The sequence below is a fragment of the Periophthalmus magnuspinnatus genome, chromosome 8, assembly GCF_009829125.3.
Source record: "Periophthalmus magnuspinnatus isolate fPerMag1 chromosome 8, fPerMag1.2.pri, whole genome shotgun sequence".
In the NCBI taxonomy this organism is placed as follows: Eukaryota; Metazoa; Chordata; class Actinopteri; order Gobiiformes; family Gobiidae; genus Periophthalmus; species Periophthalmus magnuspinnatus.
In genome coordinates, this window is record NC_047133.1 from 9,124,419 (window position 1) to 9,146,756 (window position 22,338).

General features: G+C 37.7%; 1 protein-coding gene across 2 annotated transcripts; it reads left to right on the plus strand.

Annotated features, from left to right (window-relative positions):
* The first annotated feature begins 455 nt into the window (after positions 1–455).
* Positions 456–20,373, plus strand: LOC117375454 (cytokine receptor-like factor 3). 2 transcript variants are annotated; one of them, XM_033971748.2, is made up of 9 exons: positions 456–602; positions 9,058–9,181; positions 11,998–12,205; positions 12,579–12,666; positions 13,079–13,256; positions 14,395–14,623; positions 15,661–15,796; positions 16,355–16,467; positions 17,697–18,062. In XM_033971748.2, exons 2-9 carry the CDS (start codon positions 9,065–9,067, stop codon positions 17,954–17,956), a joined length of 1,329 nt encoding a protein of 442 aa, XP_033827639.1. In that variant the 5' UTR covers positions 456–602; positions 9,058–9,064; the 3' UTR covers positions 17,957–18,062. The 2 variants fall into 2 exon arrangements, with proteins under 2 accessions (XP_033827639.1, XP_033827640.1); XM_033971749.2 differs by having other exon boundaries at positions 487–602; positions 9,055–9,181; positions 17,697–20,373.
* Positions 20,374–22,338: the final 1,965 nt, after the last annotated feature.

Consider the following 22,338-nt stretch of genomic DNA (forward strand, 5'->3'; position numbering starts at 1 on the left):
TAGCCAAAGGATCAACATTCGTGTGGCAATAAATGCAACTAAAATGAAATTTAGTTTATTATTATTATTATTATTATTATTATTATTATTATTATTATTATTATTATTATTATTATTATTATTATTATTATTATTATTATTATTATTATTATTATTATTATCATTATATTTTGGTTTATTTATGTATTTATTTATTTATTTACAGTTTATTTTTAGCGATCAGCATTTTAGTTATAGACAAATACACTATGAGTTTTATTTTTTTCTTTTACTATGAAATGTGATAATTTACATTTTACTCTGCTAGAATTTTGTTGTGTTTATTTATTAATTTATTTATTCTCTCACAACCATAAAAAGTGCTCAGTACTAAACAGAGACCATAAATTTGGCCATTTACAGAATTCCTCATTTTTATTGGCCAATCTTTGTGTCAATCAAACTGCTCTCGTCTCTGATTGGCTGCCGTTTCCGAAACTCGGAAATGTCATTTTTTTGCTGCATTTTTGGACTTGTGCAGAAAGTTGAGCAGAGGTTGAGCGGGGACTGTTTTTTCGAGGGAAGAATCGAAGCGGAATGACCATCAGACACCACTAAAACAGGTAATTAACCAACACAATTTACCAAGTACAACTGAGACATTTAACAGTGTTTTTAGGATCCCATTCAGCGATGTTATAAAGGAGTTTTTCATTGTTTTAGTAGCTTCGTGTTTACTTGCATAGGTCTCTGCACTACCCCCATACAGCACCATCTACCACACAAACAGCTTTATTCTTACGTTTTTATTGCATTATTAGTGTTTATTTTCACTGATGACGTTTTAAAATTGACATTATTTCTTGTTGTTGCGGCACTTCCGTTTTGTTTACAGATAACAGTGCAAAGTAACGTCAAAATGTTAAGCCACTATTTATTGTGGCTTTATAAAAAAAATACAAATTTTAATGATTGTTTAACCTTGTTTATTTTCTGTCTCAGGTTAATAAATGGTCTATTAATGCTTTATAAATGAGTATCATACCTGTATTTGCTTAGGTGGGCCTGGCATTCACTGTGATGTTAGTTTTGAAGTATAAATTTTAGGTATTTGTACTTTACTTAAGTAGATTAAGCGCGTACTTTTTACCTTTACTTCACTACATTTGAGAGTAGTATCTGTGCTTTCTACTCCACTACATTTTTGCACAGGACTGTAAAGTAAAAGTATTTTTCAAATTATTTTTTGAGACCTGCTGAAAAGGTTGGGGTTTTATTTATAGTACACATTTTTAGTTTGAGCAAATAAAAATATACAAATACAAACAGCTAGGGAAAAAAAAATCTGTTCAGTTGTTTCTGTTGAACTAAATTCAGCACAGATGTTTATCAAAATCACTACATTTGAAGCATTATTAGATCTCAAAATCTGTGCGAAATACTTTTACTTTTTACTCGTACTTTACTCTTACTTTTTTAAACGGGTATTTTAAGACTTTTACTTAAGTAGATTTTTTCATGTGATACATTTACTGGAATATTTCATTGCTCTGGTATCTGTACTTTTACTTATGTAACAAAATCGAGTACTTCTTTCAATACTGGTTTTGGTACAGTTTAAGTAGTAGTAGTAGTAGAGACAGTAGGATACATTTGGCCTATAATAATAAGTCGTCTCATTTTCATCTTTTTGTATAGTATGGTACATTTATCTTCGTAATTAGGGGAAGTATGGGTGAGCAGATGATCACATCACTGATAATATTGTGAATGTTTTTTTGAAGATGTGCAAAAAAATATAATTAAACTGCAAAAAGCGGTGGTAAACAAACTAACAAAACAAAAAAAATATGTGGTAAACTTCCAAATAAGTCAATATCCTCCACCCATAGTAAAACCAAGAATTAGAAAGTAGATAGATTTAAAGTGACATTTCTTTAAATATAACTCAGGTAGTTTTCAGTATCACCTCCAGACCCTTTTGTACATTTAAACCAGTTTATTTTTAAGTTATTATTACATTTAGTAAGTGATGTTAGACTGTGTTGAAACTAAACCACAATTAAAACCGGTCTAAACCTGATCTTCTTTGCCCATCTCTAAATTTAATGAATTTTCCCTCTTGCACTCATTTGCATGTATTTCTTGCTTCACATAACAGTTGTATTGTATCCAATGATGAGCCCACACTTGTGCCTAATATTTGACATGTGTTTGAGAGTTGGGGAGTGGGAGGGGCTTTCTGACAGATCATGCCTCATAAATGTGTGTGGGCAAGTACTTATTACATTGTGAGGATTAAATCTGTATACACATCAGATCCCCGTGACGTAAATCATTTTATTATTACACCAACAGCAGATATGGGTTAAAATAGGTTATAGCTAAGCGGGTAGTGACTGCGGTTAAAAGATCTGCACCAGATTCCCTCCCATGTATTTGAGCTAAATTTGTCCCCCGTACAGATATATTATATAAGCAGCTTTTGAGGTCAAAATAAGTCCACTGTGAATAATTCGGATGCTCTGAATGCATAAGGTAAGTGAGGAATAACTTTGGACTACTGCAAACTGTTTAAAATGAACTATTTCTGTTGTTTATATTTTTAAAAGAGTAAAAATCAGGTACAGTGTTAGGATTATTAAAGTTAAGATATAGTTGGTGCTATGGTTAAGGTTTGGATCTGCCTTCTGGAAATGACTTATAAGTGAATATAATGTCTTCAAAACATAGAAATCCGAAATCTGCATGTATGTGTGTCTCTGTTTGCATGTGTGTATGCATATGCGTGAGTGTGTGTATGTGTGAGGGGCAAGTGCAGACAAGCCCAGAGCTGCTGTCAGTGTCTCAGAGCAGTAATATCATAGTGTCTTTAAATACCTCTCATATCTGCGCCATGTGTCAGAGCACGGGAGGGTTTAAAGATGTTTCGTATACATAAACTTTATCTGACCGGACAGTGAGCAGTGTAATATGAGTATGAAGGGTAGGGAGAGGCATTCAGTAGGAGTGTTGAAAAAAAAATTGATTGTTAAAAGGACCACGATTTTATTTCTTAACGATTCTGGATTGATAAAGGATTGATTCAAACTTCCCCAGAATGATTTTAAATTACATTAATAAGTGTTTCTGCCACTGTAAAATATCCCGCTTAAAACTCACCTGACATTGCCTATTCCAGGTCTAAACTAGGACTAAAGCAGGTCTAAAAGTGGACTACATCATTTCCAAACAAGAAATCATAAAAAGGAGGACAAAAAAGTGGATAAAATGGACTCAAAATTAGGCAAACCCACAAACTGAAGAACTGCCGAAGTACCACCTTATGTAAACTACCAGTACAGTTTGAGAAACACTATAGTTTATTTTTTTAAAAACCCCACTAACAATACATTTAAATAGCCTTTTTTTTCTGAATTTTGGGGAATAAGAATCAGAAATAAATGAAAGATTCACAGTCCCATCATAATAGTGAGTTTTAAACAGGATCACATTTGTATCTACTGCTAATTATAAACCTCCTTCGTTGCAAAACCACCAGCGCAGTGTTCATTCTCACTGTAAAACTCTATTGGCATACAGTGCATTAATGTAGATGTATGCAGCTCCCTCCTCTCTCCTCCTCTCTCCTCCTCTCCCCTCCTCTCTCTTTAATGTAGGCACAAACCAGTTTTTCAAATCCAGCTAATCTCTGAGTCTGAGGTCTCCATTTCTGCTAACATCTCCTTTATAACCACTGGGAGAGGCTGCAATAGCGAGTGTTTTGTTTGTGAATGGGAAGAATAGCCACCAGTGACGTATGTAGGCCAAACACACAATGTACTATACAGTGAATACAGAGGTTCAATTAGACATGCTTTCAATGGACAGCAGAAGGCCATGGGGGTGCGGTAGAGGATCTGTTTTATGTACAGGCTATTGCCATATGGTCAGTGACAGGTGAAGAGAATAGCACAGATTAGAACGGTATTGTGCACCTGTTTTGTTGGTGGGGTTATTGCCGGTAGGTGGAGGTGGGTAGTACTGAGTTACATGCGCTTGACTAAGTTTACAAAGAATTTAATGTCTTTGTTGGGAATTGGGATCAAAAACACGCCTGAAGAGGTTTTAGATGTCATCCATGCATCTTTGTTTGAGTATTTTAGCGTTCTCTCCCGGGTCCTATTTGAACCCTCCTTACGGTTAACCGTAAGATTCTGTACAAAGCTCCGCCCACGAGGAGTCACCCATGCTCCCACATGACAATTCTCCGTAAATGTATAAAAACATGACACAAAACTACACAGCAGCTTGACAAATGTGACGTGATGTGCAGTAGTTTCAGTAGCAGGACGTTGATTGTGTTGTGATAGCGCTCTGAAGGGGGAGTGACTCAACACCAAAAATGAAAGAGAAACTTATAAAATAGGATGTTTTTCGGTAAATATAGCATTTTCAAAACAATAAAGGGTAACATGGTGATCTAAATATGTTTCGTGTTAGCAGTTAATAAGCCATAGAAGTGTAATAGACCTTTTTTAAGTTGAATGCACATTCCTTTTACATATAGATATATAAATACACCAGTACTTCTCCGTGTAAATAGTATTTTTTTTTAATAAACTCTGGTGCAGTTGTAGTCTTGTAAGTGTAGTTTGAATCAGATAAACGAATCATCTACTAGCCGTATGTTCACAGCTCGATCTGTGTGTTTGCTTGAATGTACTGAGACGACTTTACACTACAGAAAGTGACAGAGGATATGTGTAAAGTCACTTCCTTCTCACTGTGAATGACAAACACCAAATCTTTACACCACGCTATTCAGGGTAGACCGTTACTCCTTTACTCAAGTCAGATTAATGTTACTTCAGAATAATATTACTCAAGGATAAGTACAAAGTAGTGGTCCAAGAAATTACTCTAGTAAGTAAGTAAGTAAAAATTATATGAGAAAACTAGTACTCAAGTAAAAGTAACTTAAAGGTAAAGGCAGAATTGACGCTTGTGAGCTTTAAGTCATGTTAGAATGTTCTTATCCCCTCAAAAACATACCTGGAGTTGTGTTTTGTTTCATTCACACATGTTTGAGTAACACTTTATTATTAGCCTGTCTACATCTCCAAAGCTCAAAATACTCTGTTCCAGCTTGTGATGTCATGAAGTGGTAGTTTTCAAGTTAACGTCTTCATTTTTCCTTTAGTTCTGTAGAGATTGGCAACCTCAGATCTGAAAATATCCAAATGATTCTAGTGAAGGTGTGTGGAGTTTAAAAACATAATGGAGCACTTCCTGTACTACCACATGACGTCACAAGGTGGAACAGAGTGTTTTCTGTTTGAGAGAAGAACACGGCCTAAAAATGCAGGGTTTGAGTGTTAAACATGTGTGAATGAAACAAAACACAACTCAAGGTCGTGTTTGTGATGAGGAAACATTATAAAATAGATCAGAAAATAGCTGAATAAGGGCCGTTTAAAGAGTAACTATCGGGACATAACATCTGAGGAAATGACTGAGTAAATGTAACTACCTACCTGTGCCGCTAGTGTTAACTTCAGGCTAGCTCTGTGCGTTTTTCTGTGAGATTAGCAGCTGTGTAGCATAAACAGTGACTTCCTGTGACGGGAGCGCCTTGTATCAGTGTCGCGTTTGGTTATTTTGGCTCCAACCTTCTGGGAAAATTGGGAATTATCTCCAATGAGCTCAGCAAAATCCAAAGGTTACAATAATGTACAGTACAAAAGAGTTGACACAATGGTTGGTATTCGTTATTATAATAGAAGAAATACATGAACAGTTTTTGGAGGGATGTTGCAACCATAGACCATGTATAAGGAAATGGACTAAGTGAGTGTGGCGTCACCCGTAGCGTTCGGCTCCAGTCAAATAAAGCTCATCGTGGCTAGCAGTTATAGGAGCCAATTTGGAGCCGAGTTCTGACCACGAGTATCATAGCAACCAAAGAAGTCAATCCGGAGCGAGGCTTTTAAAGACAACACCCCTTGTCACTCGCACCGCTGGTTTAACCGGGAGCACGCGCTTAGCAAATGTCAATCAAACCTGTTGCTAACGCTAGTGGGAGCAAACCCGGGGAAAGAAGGTGCCTGATTTGTCTGTTATTAATGTTCATATCTTGATTTACAGACAAAATTGACAGATTTACGGCTAGCAGGTTAGCTATGTCCATTTGTATATACAGTCAATAGTCGCAACAATGATCATTTAAGTGTATTTGTATGTTTAAGTCTCATCGTTTCTCATTTCTTATCAAATTTAAACTAGATTGAAGCCTCAGTATGTAACTTTTTAGCTAAAAGTAGACCAAAAGAAAAGGATGGTGTTTTTTTTTTCATTTTGGTTGTTTTTATTGCATTGAAAAACCTAAAAGAAACATGCATCCTTTCTGTGAGCAGGCTTGCATCTCCAGAAACCTGACACTTTTTTGGCTTACAGGAGGGCCTCCCCCTGCTGGTTTCCATGGAAATATTGTTCCTTTGGCCATAATCTTCAACAGTATGGCATAAATGTAGAGAAAGTTTCAGTAGTGGTCATCTGGACACTGTTTTTGCTATCAAGACGTTTCTGCTCCCATCCAGATTTCAATTTGATGACTATGACTTGAAACACGCTTTTATACTACTTTGAGTTAAGTCCTGCCCCGCTTGGCATAAAACACATCTGTCGCTATGGAAAATGTTCCAAACTGTGTATTTAACTTCATATTTCCATGGAATCATGAAGTGCAATTTTGAAATAAAACATTTCTTTGCAGCACTGAAATGTTAGTCAAAATTTAAAATCTAGAGATACACTGGTAATTGGTAAAAGTTTATTTCAATATTTGATTAGTCTTCATTCATCTGATGTGTTTGCAGCTTAAATGTTGAACAAAACAATGTTGGGTCATGCCACATTTCAAAGACTTGAATCACTTCTTGAAACTAGTCTCTTGAGCTCAAAAAGGAAGTGACAAAACCTCAGTGCTTCACCTACCACTGTCTGCCCTGCTGAAGGTGTGCATAAAAAACACATCTGCAGGAAGGGGGCTCAAGCATGAACCACAAAGACATTTAAATTGTATAACGAATAATCATACAGTGTAGATAGATTGCTGAAGTAAATATAGACGATAAACGATAATATTGAAACTAATTAATGCCACAATAACTGAGATTTAAAACACAACTACTTTAAATCTACAATATTGTTAAAAAAAAATCATGAGCTGCAATAAATAAACAGCAGAATGAAACACTTTAGTCATTAGTTTGCATCTGTAATGAGACATACAAGTTATTAATTCACTCTTTTACAACTTAAATCTTATCCCAAAAATGCCCAATAGTGCAAAGAAAAAGTACAATTTTCATAGTAAATATTGACCCAAAAAAATATAGTTCCAGCTTTCATATACTGAACAATAAGCTGATATAGTAATGTCATGACAGGCCTAATAAACACACGGGACAATTTAACAAAGACGTCTTTTGCTCATGGCATCACTGATTTTGACGAAGGACTGTCTGAGCCTGGCCCTGTTAAAGCGTGGACACCTATGCCTGGATGGTAGCAGTGCATATTCTCTGTTTAGAACATAGCTGGGGTCAGAGAGGATGTTCTTGGCCAGTCGCAAGGTTATTATTATGGTGCGTGGCCTCAACCAGTCCGTCCTGGGATTGGTCCATAATTTTCGAACGTATTTTAATCAAATGTCTCAGAGCAGTCCTGCAGCACACTCAGGATGACAGAGCTGAAGAACAGAAGGAGCATTTATTGAGGGGCCCAAATGGAGGAAATATATTCTCTGTCTGGTCTTTCTTACAGATAAAGTCAATGTGATGTTTCCAAGATAATGTTGAGTTGAGTTTCATCCAAATACTTATATAACTCCACCTGATTCATGCAGACATAATTAATAACAATAGGAGCTGCAGGTATGGGTTTTATGCTGAAATCGACTTCCTCTGTTTTGTTTTTTTTGGTGTTTATTTCCAGAGCATTGTTTTTGCTCCATGCCATGACCATGTCCACGCCCTGTTGGTGTAACCCAGGACTGTCTGAGTTAGCCAGCAGTGTTAGCAGAACGGTATCATCTCAATACTCCAACATACACTGATGATTTGAAGATGAACGGCAGCCATCTGTGTATAACATAAAGAGAAGAGGTGAACTAACACAGCCCTGGGGACCCCGCCATTGTGATGACAGAGGACAGTGTTTATTTACCAACACAAAGTGGACTCTGTTGATGGGGAAAAATGCATATTTACCAGTGAATCAAATATAGATTAACTAAAGGGCCCATGTTATGCTATTTTCTGATCCATGCTGTAATGTTGTTTCCTCATCACAGACATAAAAAACTGTCAGTTCCACCTTGTGATGTCATGTAGAAATACACCTTCACTAGAATCATTTGGGTAATTTGGGCCCTAGAAGTACCCATCTCTACTAAACAAAAGGTAAAGTGTAGATTCTAACTTGAAAACTACCTCTTCGTGACATCACAAGGTGGAACAGAGCATTTTGAGCTTTGGAGATGTAGACAGACTAATAATAAAGTGTTACTCAAACATGTGTGAATGAAACAAAACACAACTCCAGGTGTGTTTTTGAGGAGGTGACAAGATTCTAATATGACTTAAAGCTCACAAGAGTAAATTTTCCTTAATATAGGACCTTTTAAAATGTTCGGTTGAATTGTATTGAGGGCAGATGAAAACGTGCACTTCCATAGTTATTGAGTTTATCCTGATTTGGTGAAAATATGTAATGTGAGGTCTTAAGACTTAAAGAAAATGGTGTTCATCAAACCCACTAAATATATCCTTATCTTGTATTTTGTACAGGGCTGAAACAGTGAAACAAATTATTTAAATAGTCAGCTTTTTCACTTTGCCAAGAATGTTCTGCAGTAAGGGTTGATCTAGGAATCCTGGCATGAATGTAGAGTTAGAGGTTGAGCAGTCAGATCCACATTTTGGAGGCGCTATTCCAGCTCTCTCAGATGAATACTGCCATTGTGTCCTTGGGCAAGACACTTAAGTCCCCCTCTGGTCACATTAATATTTGTTGTTGTTGTTGTTGTTCCAGCAGGAGGAGGATGTCTGCGGAAGTGGACCTTCTTCTGCAGGAGGCCAAAGAGAGCATCGAAGCAGCTCAGAACTATCGCAGCGAACTCCAGCTGAGGCTCCATGGACTCAACCAGGCACGAAAACAGGTACAAGAGCTTAAAACTATATCTAAAGCACAGAAACAGGTACAAGAACAAGAGTTTAAAGGTCCTATATTACACCAAATTGTCTCTTGTGAGCGTTAAGTCATGTTATAATGTTGTTAAGTCATCAAAACATACCTGGAGTTGTGTTTTGTTTCATTCACCCATGTTTTAGTAACCCTTTATTATTAGTCTGTCTACATCTCCAAAGCTCAAATTGCTCTGTTCCAGTGTCAGTTTTCAAGTTAACAGCTACCTTTTACCTTTTGTTCAGTAGAGTTTGGCAATTCCAGGGCTGAAATCATCCAAATAATTCTAGTAAAGGCGTGTGGAGTTTAAAAACTCTGTGAAGCAGTTCCTGTATTACCACATGACATCACAAGGTGGAACAGTTTGTGTGTTTTCAGTTTTAGAGAAGAACTCAGCCTAAGTATGCAGGGTTTGTGTGTTAAACATGTGTGAATGAAACAAAACACAACTCCAGTTCTGTTTGTGATGAGGAAACAACATTATAACATAGATCAGAAAATAGCATAATGTTGGACCCTTTAAATGCCAAACAAGTTCCTGTGTCTGCATTGTGTAATATTCAAACCCTTAACCAAAACTATTTAAGGAAAGGGAATGGTTACAAGTGCTTCAAAGTCAAACAAGTCTGTTGACATCTGACTACTGGAAACTGGATGTACCTGAAGTAGGGTTGTCACAAGTATATGAAATCATACACATATTGATACTAAAACTAGGATTGAAACAAGGCAAAGCAAAAGGCAAGGGAAGTTTATTTGTATAGCACAGTTGGTACACAAAATAATTCAAAGTGCTTTACAGAATAAGAAAAACATTAAAATCACAATACAACAAATCAAAACAAAAATAATCATCATAAAATTAACATTAACTAGACCCATTTAAAGCATTGATACTAAAGAAATTCTATAAACAGGACAAAATTGGAGCTTTTTTTGAATAACAAGAAAGGCGTTAAACCATACTATCCCCATAGAGACGAGCAAGTGATGCCACCTGGCCAAGTTACAGGTCAGATCTGTGGACAAGTGACCCCGCTCACAGTAGGAATGCATGATTTCATTGTTATTTTTAGGAATGAAAACAGCTGTAGTCGACTGAATGCAAGACACAAGTTTAGAAATTCATTGAAAATGGATCCGCCCCAGTCTTCTGTCTCTCTCTTCCTTCCTTTTGTCTCGACCTGTTTATACCACATGTAAACAACAGCACTGCATCCTGTTGGATACTTACTAGAGACTATATTTTAATTTTGAATGTCTCTCCTCTACCAAGCCCATAAATTTATTTAAATGTCGTTTTACAAAATTTAAAGTGATTTATTTAAATTTAAAGTGCCCATTCAAAAATGTACTTAAAGAGTCAAAAGTGACAGTATTTCACACCAGCTCTATTAAACTTCAAGTGTAGTGATTTTAGTAAAGATTTATGCTGAATTTTGTTCAACAGAAACAACTGAATCAATTTTTTTTTTTTCCTTAGCTGTTTTTATTTGTATATTTCTGTTCAAACTATGAATGTGTTAAAAACAAAACAAAAAACTCGTATCTGCTCTCAAGTATAGTGAAGTAAAAGTATAAAGTAGAAATTTTAGGTAGCTGTACAATACTTTACTACTTTTACTTTGTTACGGTTCACTATTGCAGACAATACTGAAACATGAACTGCTAAGCTTATAGAAAAGTCTCATGCATTTCAGAACATGTTTGTTGAGACCTAAACTACAGGGTTAGTATTTTCTACTCTATACAGTAAGATGATTTTTTTGTCCTTTGCAGTGGAAATTATATTTAAAAGGAGAGTACACAAAATAATTTTAATTTCAAATTGCAGATAAAACATCTGCGTGCTCAGATAGCTTCATATAAGGCTTAAATCAAATACTTACTAATAACAATTGTAATGCTAACTCTGTTGGATCTGAATGGTCACTACCCAAACCCCAGCACCTGCAGCCAATCATGAATCACAGTTAGTTCAACCTTTGCAGCTCATTGATTTTGGAGGTTCTGAGCTTTCACATGAGGCCTGTCCATAGACTGAGAATGAGACAAACTTACATGTGTCTCTGTCTGCAGGTTTAGGCTCTGGTGACCCAGGTTCAGTTGCTATTGATTGTGACTATTCAAATCACAACGTTGAGTCAAGTGCAGTTCATCTTTCAGCCCTAATGCTTTGTAAAAATGGCTCACATTAATCATCAATAATCATTATCTGACCTAAAAACAGACTCTAATCTCTCCTGTTGTGTTTCTTCTGTAAACATCTGGATCTTGTCCTAGCCTTATCTGAACGCTACACAATGTTATCATCTTTGTATCTAAAACATTTGTGAATCTCTGTGTACTTCCACTGTTGTATTTATAGACGCTCCATTCTATTAGTGCATTATATGAGTGATAACATCTCGGGTGCAGTCGGCCTGTCTGCTTGAGGACTGTCCCTCTCTTCCTGAAGCTTTGGGCTGAGTTTCAGTCATTGTGAAATCAGTGAAGAGGAAGTGAAACGTGGGCCTTTGCAGATCACAAACTCAACGCTTTCTCAACAAATACGACCTCCGAAATGAACAGTAGAAATACAACTATGTTACACTGCCGGGGGTCTGCAGGATTTTAAGACGCATGCAAAAATACTACCTGATCTAAACTACACTTCCTTCTTAAAGGTTTGGGGGCCACACATCACCGGAACATAATGTGAATACTCTTAAACCTAAAGTTTGCAAATATTACATATGATATCTTTTATATAATCTATCTTGCACATGTCCCTCTTGTCTGGTCCCTCAGGTCCGTGGCAGCTCGAGTCAGGCGCGTGAGGCTCTGAAGAGACACTTCTCTGAGCTTCAGTCTTCGGCCTCTCGTCTTCTGGAGGAGAGACTGTCCGCTCTGCTGCTGGAGGTCGACTCCATCGAGGCCGAGAGCATCAAACCTCTGGACGACTGCCAGGCCCTGATCGAACACGGGGTGGGGCAGGCCGACGAGCTGCTCAGAGAGGGTATGCGATCATGAGGCATTAGACCAGTGACTCTTGACCATAGGGCCAGGACCATAGTAGAGTCGGCCCATGGTAGGACCTCCTTGCTCAGTACATTATAATACATTTAAAAAGTGAATAGTCGGTCTGTAAATATGTGATTAAGTTACTCTGTACATAATTGGGTGGACCCCTAGGATAAAAAGGTTAGGACTGAATGTAATCGAATAGGAACTAGGAATGTAATGAATTGAGGATCTGACCATGAAGAAACATCATAAAAATCCTTAATAAAAATCCCTTCAAATTCAAAATAATAGTTTTTCATTTGAAGAAAAAATATAAAAGCTAAAATATAAAATAAACTATTCTAACACCTGTTTTGTGATTTTAGGGGAAGCGGCTCTGAGGTGTGGTCTGGGCGAGAAGGAAGACAAATTGGGCAGCTTCACCAAAAAGGCTCTGCACATCCAGCTGGATAGGTAACGACACATCTAATACACAGAACTCATACAGTGAACCTTTTAAAAGAGGATGTACTTTTTCATGTAACAAAGTCAAATCATTTTTTCCCATTTTGCCAAAGCACATATATGTTGTATTAGCGTATGAATGAGATTGCTGTGTGCTGTCTGCATCTAATTATAAATGGCTTTATCATCTGTAAATCAGGAAGTGCACAGTGTCATCGACATATCTACCCATTTTCAGTAAAACTCCGCTCTGACCACTGAAAGTTGTGAAAAGCTCTTATAAGCCAAGATGCTAGAAAAGTGTCAGGAAAAGTTTAAAATCAGCAAGTTCTGTTTTTCACGTTTTTAAGACATTAAGTCAAATTCAGATACAGCACCTTCAAAATTGTCTTTAAACTTGGATTTCTGTTTTTTCCCGCAGTCTCCCGGAAGTCCCTGCTCTGGTGGATGTGCCATGTGTCTCTGCCCAGCTCGATGACTCCCTCTTGGGGGCGCTAAAGGAGAGAGTGTCGCGACATGGGGCCGTCTCCTCTTACCCTCCGGTGCAGATAGAGGAGCTGCAGGAGCGGCCGGGCGGGGTACTGGTGCGATGGTGCAAGGTGAGGAAGAGAGAAAGGGCTGATGGAAAAATTTAAATCAGAAAACAACAAATAAGAACTGATGGAGCTTAACACAGAATTTATATATCAATGACTGATGTTCTCTGATTTTGGGGGGTTGGGCGTGGTTAGTACTTGGATGGGAATAACAGGTGCCACTGCGAGAATGCATTTACTCTTATGTCCTTCGGCAAGACACTTTAACCTCATTGACTAGTTTGAAAGTGTTGTGTGACTAAAAGGCTGACGGCACAGATTGGCAGTTTCACATGCATCATTGTACCCGAGTGTGGAGTGAATAAATAATGCACGAAATTGTAAAGTGACTTTGACTGGCTGGAAAAAGTAAAAATGTAAAAAATCTGTTGATTATTATTTTTAACTTGTGACTACTGCTGCTGCTTACTACAGCTCTTTGGAAACTGCTGTGTATAAAATATGGTTTATATAAAGTGGCTGCATGGAATCTTATTATGTAAAAAAACAAAACAAAATAATCATTACCCTGTGGTTTAGACTAGTGTTTCCCAACCACGCGTACAGGGACCAGATATGAAGGAAAGGACATAAATATCGACAGTGGCTCAGTTGGTAGAGTGTTTGTCCACTGTTTCAAAGGCTGGTGGTTTGAATCCTGCGCTCTACATAGACATCATTGGTTGAGTGGTCAGATCCACTGAACCACAGGTTGGAGGTGCAATTCCAGCTCCCACAGATGAATGCTGTCGTTGTGTCTTAAGACTTAACCCACCTCACCCCCAGTGTGTGCGTACACTGATGTATGAATGTGTGTGTGAATGGGTGGTTTCTTGATGTAAAGTGCTTTGACTGCCATTCACCAACAAGAAACTAGAATGGTTGTTGTTGGCTATAATAATAATTTAAAAAACACAGTTACATGATGTAGGGGATACTCACAGTGTGGGACAGAGGGTGGGAACTTCTAAAATACATAGCTGTCTTGAATTCATTCACATTTCAGTTTTACCTTGACGTGTTAAAAGTATGCCCTGTGAATTAAATCTTGATTTCCAAAAAAATACTATTTTATTACAATATTTGTCCAGAAAACATTACCCAGCAGCCCAAGATGAACAGCATATTACCTCTGTGTTCTGTGTGTAAATGTGTTCCTCAGGTGGACGAGGACTTTGCAGCTGCAGATTTCCGGTTGCAGTGCCGGCGTTCGGGCACCGGGGGGAGCCAGTATGAGGATGCGTACATTGGCAGAGAGCAGGAATTCCTGGTGCTTCATTTAGACGCACACACAGATTATCAGTTCAGAGTGAGCGCCCGAGGAGAGGGACGGACCGAGTGGAGCCCATGGAGCATTCCTCAGACAGGCTCCACCACACTGGCTGCACACGGTGGGTACTACACACAACAAGGGACTTTATTTAGGAAGTTTAAAGGTAGCGTATCTAAGATTTTTTTCTGAAATCTTGCTTAACTGGGTCGCTAAATATGAAGAGTAAGGAACACTTTATTGTTGCTTTAGGGATATGTGTCCCCATCCTCACTGAGTTGGAATCCTGTCACTCACAAATCCACACGCACTTATACATACTGTACTAAACTGATATGCAACATGAATTAATATTTATTTATTTATTTATTTACCTTCATTTCAGTAGAGACTGGCAATTCCAGGGCTGAAATGATGAAATGATTCTAGCGTAAATGTATGATGTTTAAAAACATAGTGGAACACTTCATGTATTACCACATAGATCAGAAAGTAGCGTAATATGGGCCTAAAACATGACCTAGAACATTTCACTCTTCCTTTTTAACCTCCTGAGACCCGAGCTCTTGCATGACATGCTTGATTAATTTCTCTTTGTTATTTGGTCTGGCTGGGACCTGATGAGTGTAAATACAAAGAATTATCTTTTTACATTATGTAGTTTCTGAGAAAAAAATATGTAAATCAAATGTCCTCATATGTGGACATTTTACTCATTTTGATAAAACATTTAAATAATGATTTGCAAAAAACTATTTATTAAGACCCTGAAAACAGCAGCATTTGTCCTGATGTAAAAACAAAATGAGAAACAACAATTGTGCCTCTTGGAAGAATGTGTCTCATGTGAAGAGCTGCTGACAGGAGCAGGAAGAAAAGCAAAAAAAATTAAAATAAAATATTCTAAACATTCTAAACTGTTAAAAATGAAAATATATAATATATTTACATTGTTGCTGTTATTGTATGCTGTTATTCTTCATCTAATAATTTGCACTGTGTCCTAGACAAGCCAAAAACGTGTTGTCCACATATGAGGACGCCAGGTCTCAGGAGGTTAAGAGAGCAAAATACAGTAGTTAGTCATAGATAATCAAATACCTCCCTATAGATGTCCTCTCTCTCTGATTGCCTCCCCCTCTCTCTTACCTGTGTCAGAGTGGTGTCCTGGGACAGAGGGCTACGTGCTGAGCTCCAGGAGGAACATCGCACTCAGAAACGACTCCGTGTCTCGCTGCTGTGTCCTGTACTCCAGAGGCCCCACCTACTTCTGTGGACAGACCCTCACCTTTAAGTATGGCCTACACTGCTCTACAGAAAAAAAAACAAAACACAAGCATTTATTTATTTTATGTAATAGATTGAGTTCACGTGACATCTAGAGTTTATGTAGTTTAAATTGAGCTGGAGACCGGTCAGGATTTTATGGTGGAATTTGTGTTGTCCTGGTTTATGGTTAATATCTCTGTAATTACTGGGTCTGTCCTCATGAAACAAACACTGCCACAAACTTCAACGTTTTCTCTGTCAGTATATGTAAACGTTTAAAAAAGTGACTTTATATTTTTCACAATAGCTTCAGAAAGTGGTGCCATTATCCAACCCTTATGATTGCTATCAGTTGAAATGACTTTAAGCTGTGAGACTAATGTGGCAACAGGGCGACAGTAGCTCAAGATTTTGGAGCTAATCTCTTACAAATATAAATGAGGCTTAGGACCATAAGTTTCTTTCAAAAACAGTGAATCTCTCATAGTTATATAGGCCCCATGCCATCCGTCTGAAATGGTAACATCAGCAACTCATTGAATAAATTCTAAACTATATGTATTATGTTGATGTTTGTGTTCAGGATCAGTGCTGTGGGGGCGCTGGATCACAGGGACAGTCTGGGGGTCTGTGTAGACGACAGCAGAGGAGAGGAGTCTCTGCAGAGGGACCAAGCCGTCTGCATATCCACCAATGGTACGGAGGACAACACTCTCAAAAAGAAGGGGCCAATGCATTCATTTAAGGGGGCATATTATGTAAAATCAACTTTTATGAGCTTCTACCATGTTATAATGGTCTTGCCTCATTGTTAGCTTTCTCAGTTGTATTTTCATTGATTCAGTCATGTTTGAGTTGAGTAATCCTGTATTGTCTTGCATTCAAGGCTTTACGCAAGGCAAGCTTATTTGTATGGCATTAACAGAGGAGGCATTGCAAAAAATCTACATATCGGAACTGTCTACCATGTTATAATGTTGTTCCCTCATCAAAAACATGTCTGAAGAGGCTCTCAAACATCCATGCATGTTGGAGTAATTTAGCAATCTCTCTCAGGTCCTATTCAAACCCTCAAGTGTAAGAAGCTCCACCCACAAGCCTATGTCACCCATGCTCCCACACAATAATTCTCCATAAATATACAAAAACGTGATACAAAACAATACACTATAACTTCTGTTGTCAAATTTCTACAAAACAACAAAAGAATTCAATTAACTGAGAAGTTGTCTTGAATCATTTATTATTATTGTTAGACAGAGCGTTGTCTCACCCTAAGCTGTGTTAGTGTCAGTACATACAGCATATTTATACCACGCAGATAAGAATTACATGAACCAGAAAAGCAGTTTAGACCCGTTTAAAGGAGCACAAGGCCAAAACACTTGGGGCACAGGATAAGCAGTTGGTCTAATGTGCATCAGTGGACAACAGAACACGGTGTAATGGACCTCCAGGTCAAATGGATAAGAAATAGTTGAAAGAAGAATTAAGAAACTGGGACTCAGAGGTCTGCATAGCACCCAGTCAATATGAAGTACAAATTAGGTCAAATACTGTAAGTAAAGATTTCCATAACACTTCACAAACCTGATGTGATGTGCAGTAGTTTCTTTGTATTGTTGTAATGTGGTAGCGCTCGGAGGGGGATTGACTTAGTACGGAGAGCAAAGGATTAAAGTCAGAGCATCAAAAACTAAACTGAAACTTATAAAACATGTTAATACATTGTTTTTGGCAAATATACACTTTTCAAAACCATAAAAAGTAACATGGTGATCTAAATATGTTATGTGTTAGCAGTGTAATAGTCCTTTTAGATAAATTTTGCAATTTACAACAAACAAAAAATAAATAAATAATCATCTATTTATCCTTCTAAAATGTCTGTCCTCTCGTTTCTCTCTCTCTCTCTCTCATTTCAGGTGCAGTGTTCGTTAACGGTAAAGAGATGACCAATCAGCTGCCGGCGCTGGTCTTGGGCGCGGCTGTGACCTTTGACATGGAGATGGTTAGCGTCCAGCCCGGTCTCCACGGCGACGGGGCGAGCGTGGCCAAACTGCGTGTTACGATTGGCTCAGGGAACAGGGAAGTGGTCTTTGATTGGCTGGTGGAGCACAGCCTGGACGCGCTGTTCTTCGGCTGCTCCTTCGCTCACTCCGGGTGGAAAGTACTAGTGTTTTAGAGCCGTGCTGCGTTCAAGTGCTCCTCGGAGGTCGGAAATCAGTGTTTTCCCAGATTTCAAGATATCAAATTGGAATAGTTGAAAGGCCATAGCGTTAGAGCAGAACTGCCAGATTTTTGTGTATGAAAAAGGTCCTGTTCCTGATTTTTTTTTTCCATGTATTTGGGTAGAATTTTTCTCATCCCAGTACAAATATTTTCTTTAGCTTTGGATGTCAAAATAAGTCAGCTGTGTACTGTCTGCTGTGGACTGTAACTATAAAGTGTTTTATTATCCAAGAATCAGGAAGTGTGTGGTTAGCATGCTAGTTGTTGTGCATTACCACGACGGCAAAACTCTGCATCTGGCCTCTGAAAGCTGTGAAAAGCACTTAGAAAGACATTGATGTGAATACTTAAGATATTTGTTGTGATTTTAGGCTATATAAAAATAAATGTAATTGGATTTAATCACAAAATTTATTTAAAAGTGCATATGACAGGTTTTCATGTTTTTGTAATTATTCCTTGGTTCAGTGGGGATTGTACATGTGTCAAATATTTATCATAGTTTTACAGTTAAGTGGCAGTTTGTGGGGAAAAAAAAAAGTTTAGAAAAAAGCACAGAAATACAGGAAGTAGTGGGGAGTTTTCAAATTCAAGGACAATTTACACATAAGGAAGGTGTTTTTTCTCATCTTGAACCTCCATTTAACAACTAGGGAGTTCTCATTTATTTTTATTTGTCAGATAAAAAACAGTTTGTGATTTAGGTATGTTTTGGCACTTGTTTACGTTATGGTTGCTGGGTAACAGTTATGAAATTACCTTTACGCGTACACTTGTCAAACCAGGAAGTAGAATCATGAACTTTGCCAAAATGGAAAAAGTACAGAAACTTTTAGTCAAATCTTAAATATGATAATGATAATGTTGGATATGTTTAGTGAAATGAGTAATCTGACCTGTCAAATGCACAACTTAAAGGTCCTATATTACACCAAATTGACTCTTGTGAGCTTCAAGTAAAGTTAAAATGCTGTTACCTCATCGAAAACATACCTGGAGTTGTGTTTTTTTTCATTCGAACATGCATAGTTTGTGAGTTAAACATGTGTGAATGAAACAAAACCCAACTCCAGGTCTGTTTGTGATGAGGAAACAACATTATAACATAGATCACAAAATAGTGTAATATGGGCCCTTTAAAATCACGACCTCCGAGGAGCACTTGAATGTAGCAGAAAATCTTTCACCAAAATGTGGACCAAGAAGTGCACACGTTCACAAATCAGTGTCTCCATGTCAACCACTTATTTCAGATGTAGCTTTGCAGAAGGCGGTACTAGAAATACAACATGTGTTTTCGTATTTAAAAACTAGCCTTTTTTTTGTACATGAACAATGCTATGGAAACATTTGGTGACGTAATGATGCAATTTTGTTTTTTTTAATATTTAGTTTTAGCTTGTTTGGTGTTGTTTCTTACAGCTACTGCCTCCTTTAGCCTTTTGTTTGTTACATCACTGTGAAAATACAGTTTAAAGCTCCCGTGTTATGTTATAGAGATGTTTGGGGGGGTTATAATCTATTTCTCTCCTCTAAAACAAACCTGGAGTAGTGTTTTGTTTCATTCACGTATGTGTTTAGTAATCCCCCTCTCTGTTTCCCCTTCTTTGGACCACAGATCTCTTGCCCCCACCTTGTGATGTCATCAGGTGGTAACCCAGGAAGTGTTACCCTTTGTTTTTAAACCCCACTGTCCTAAATTTGACCCATTTTGATCATTTCTGTGCTCAGATTTACTTCACTACACACTATTTTTAGCCTGATTAAAAACTGCATTAGTTTGTTGGGGTTTTTTTTACATTAATGGTCTGTAACCTTTTCTGGTGGTTTGACTGGCATGCTCCTCTTTATGGTATTAAACTTGTCTGTCTCCACGGTGACAAGCAGGTGGCTCCACTAAACCAAGTTGCAGGTCAGATCTGTGGAGAGGAGCATGCTTACAGTTTTAAGAATGCACGAAATAGATGCAAGATCGAAGTTTAATTCCATATTGCGGAACACAGAAGGCAAAGCAGTAACTTCGCCATGGAGACAAGCAGGTAATGCATTCTCCAACAGAAAAGTTACACAGTGCAGCTTTATAGTTATATCATTCCACAGCGTGAAATGTATGTCGAAAAGCCCAAATAATGCGTAATATGGGAGCTTTAAGTTACACAGTTATACTAGATTTTGTTTTATAAATATTTAACATTGAGGAGACTTGAGCCTATGACAATGATTACGCTGTTACACTGTTTTTAAATGTTTTGTGCAAAGATAATCTGGCAGTATTCACCTGAACTGTGTCATTGTAGCAGGACTTGGGGTTTTGTTGAGTCCGGTTTACAAAGTGTTGATGCTGTTAATAATAAAACGGAATCACATGACTATTCCGTGTTGGTCTTTTATTTTAGTTGTCATGAATTAACAATAATATTGATGATACATTTTATTTTTAAGCGCCTTTCAAGACACCCGAGGATGCTGTAAAGGCGGTGTAGGATTGTCTGAATGGGTCAGTTTTGAGACGTGATTTGGAGAGAAAGGAAAAAGGAAGGAGAGAGGAAGAATCCGCAACTGTAACTCCATCCATAACAAGACGAATCGAGGGAACAGAGCTGAAGAGATTAGATAATTGGTCTGTTAATAGGTTGCGTTCACGTGTAATCAAAACTTTGTAGCATTCTTATAATTTTAAACTGAGGTGGAAACAGGTTAGAATTCAATGGTATCGATTCTTTTCCTCAGTATCGAAATCAAATTTTAAATTTTAGTATAGTAACAAGTTGTTACTAACAACAGACCTTTGAAATAACTAAATGATAATGTTGAAGTCAGTTTGAGTCAGTCGTGCAAAATAAACCACAATACTTGGTATACAAAAAAATAAGTGTTGTGTTTGATTGAATGATTGTTAAACAGTATTATAATTGTTGGTTGGTGTCATTCAGATCTCTGTATCGTGTTTTAGCCGTGTTAAATTCCTCAAACCTCTTCCATCTCTCGTCTCTATACCCTCTCCCCCTCTTTCCCCCTCTGTCAGATTACAGATTTGTTGACCTGGTTTACGGTTCATATCTTTGTATTCACTGGCCCTATCCACATGAAACAAAAACTGGCACAAAGTTCAGCGACATCTATGACAGTAAAAACAAAACTGAAATAATTCTTTTCGCATTAGCTTCAGAGAGTGGTGTTCTTCAACCCCAAAGATGTGTGTGATGTCCTTTTAAAAAGACACTGCGCATATTCAGATATTGTGTTATAGTGTCGACCAATTCCTTACAATTTTATCTCACACAATACTTCAAACATAAACATAGAGCTGATTGAAGTGTCTTGCTCAATGACACACCGATAGCTATATTTTTCTAATTACTTGGCTTGGTGGGATCGTATCTGTGATAAATATTTATTATAATTTTACATCAGCAATTTGTGAAGAAAAGTAAAAAATAAAAAGTTGGAAAATACAGGAAGTAGCCATGAATTCTAAAATGGAATAACTCTACTTTCCATCCAAAATGCACAAAACAAACAAAGACAGCATTTTTCTGAAAGTTTAAACATTGAGTTTACAAAATAAAAATGTTTTGATCTGACAAATAAAAAACGAAAACTGTTATAATGGTTGCTGGGTAACACACCTGTCTGTGTCCATGTAAGTAAAATTAAATGTTGTTTTGATTCAAATTCAAGGACACTGGCCACCGCCTGGCAGGTTTCTTTCTGCTCCGTTCAACAAGTGGTGGTTGAAAATGGATTCCTTTGAGAAGGTTGACCTGAACGGGTTTGAGGAGTTGATGGAGACTTTGTAGGAAACTCTCTCAGACTTCAAGTCGCAAAAACGGCGCAGAACGGAAAAAGTCAATCCAAAACCGAACAGGAAGCTGAAAAGTAAGAAAGCTAAATTAGATGTCGTGGAAAATGAGGCTGTATTGCTGGATGAGGCTGCTGTGACAAACAGCGACGAGCTACAGAATAGAGCTGTGAGTAGACAACCTGAGCAGGACCAGCAAAATGTATCGCAACTAGACCTTCAAAACCCACAGGACCAGCAAAATGTGCCACAACTAGACCTTCAAAACCCACAGGACCAGCAAAATGTGCCACAACTAGACCTTCAAAAACCCACAGGACCAGCAAAAATGTGCCACAACTAGACCTTCAAAACCCACAGGACCAGCAAAATTTACATCTATTGGACCCTGAAAACCCACAGGACCAGCCAAATGTATCGGTACTGGATCTTGTGTTTAAGGAAATTGAAGAATTTCTGCTGTCTTTGAATCAGAACCAGGAAAATGAGCAATATTCAACCCCACTGGTCCTCTCCGTATCAAGAAAATCACA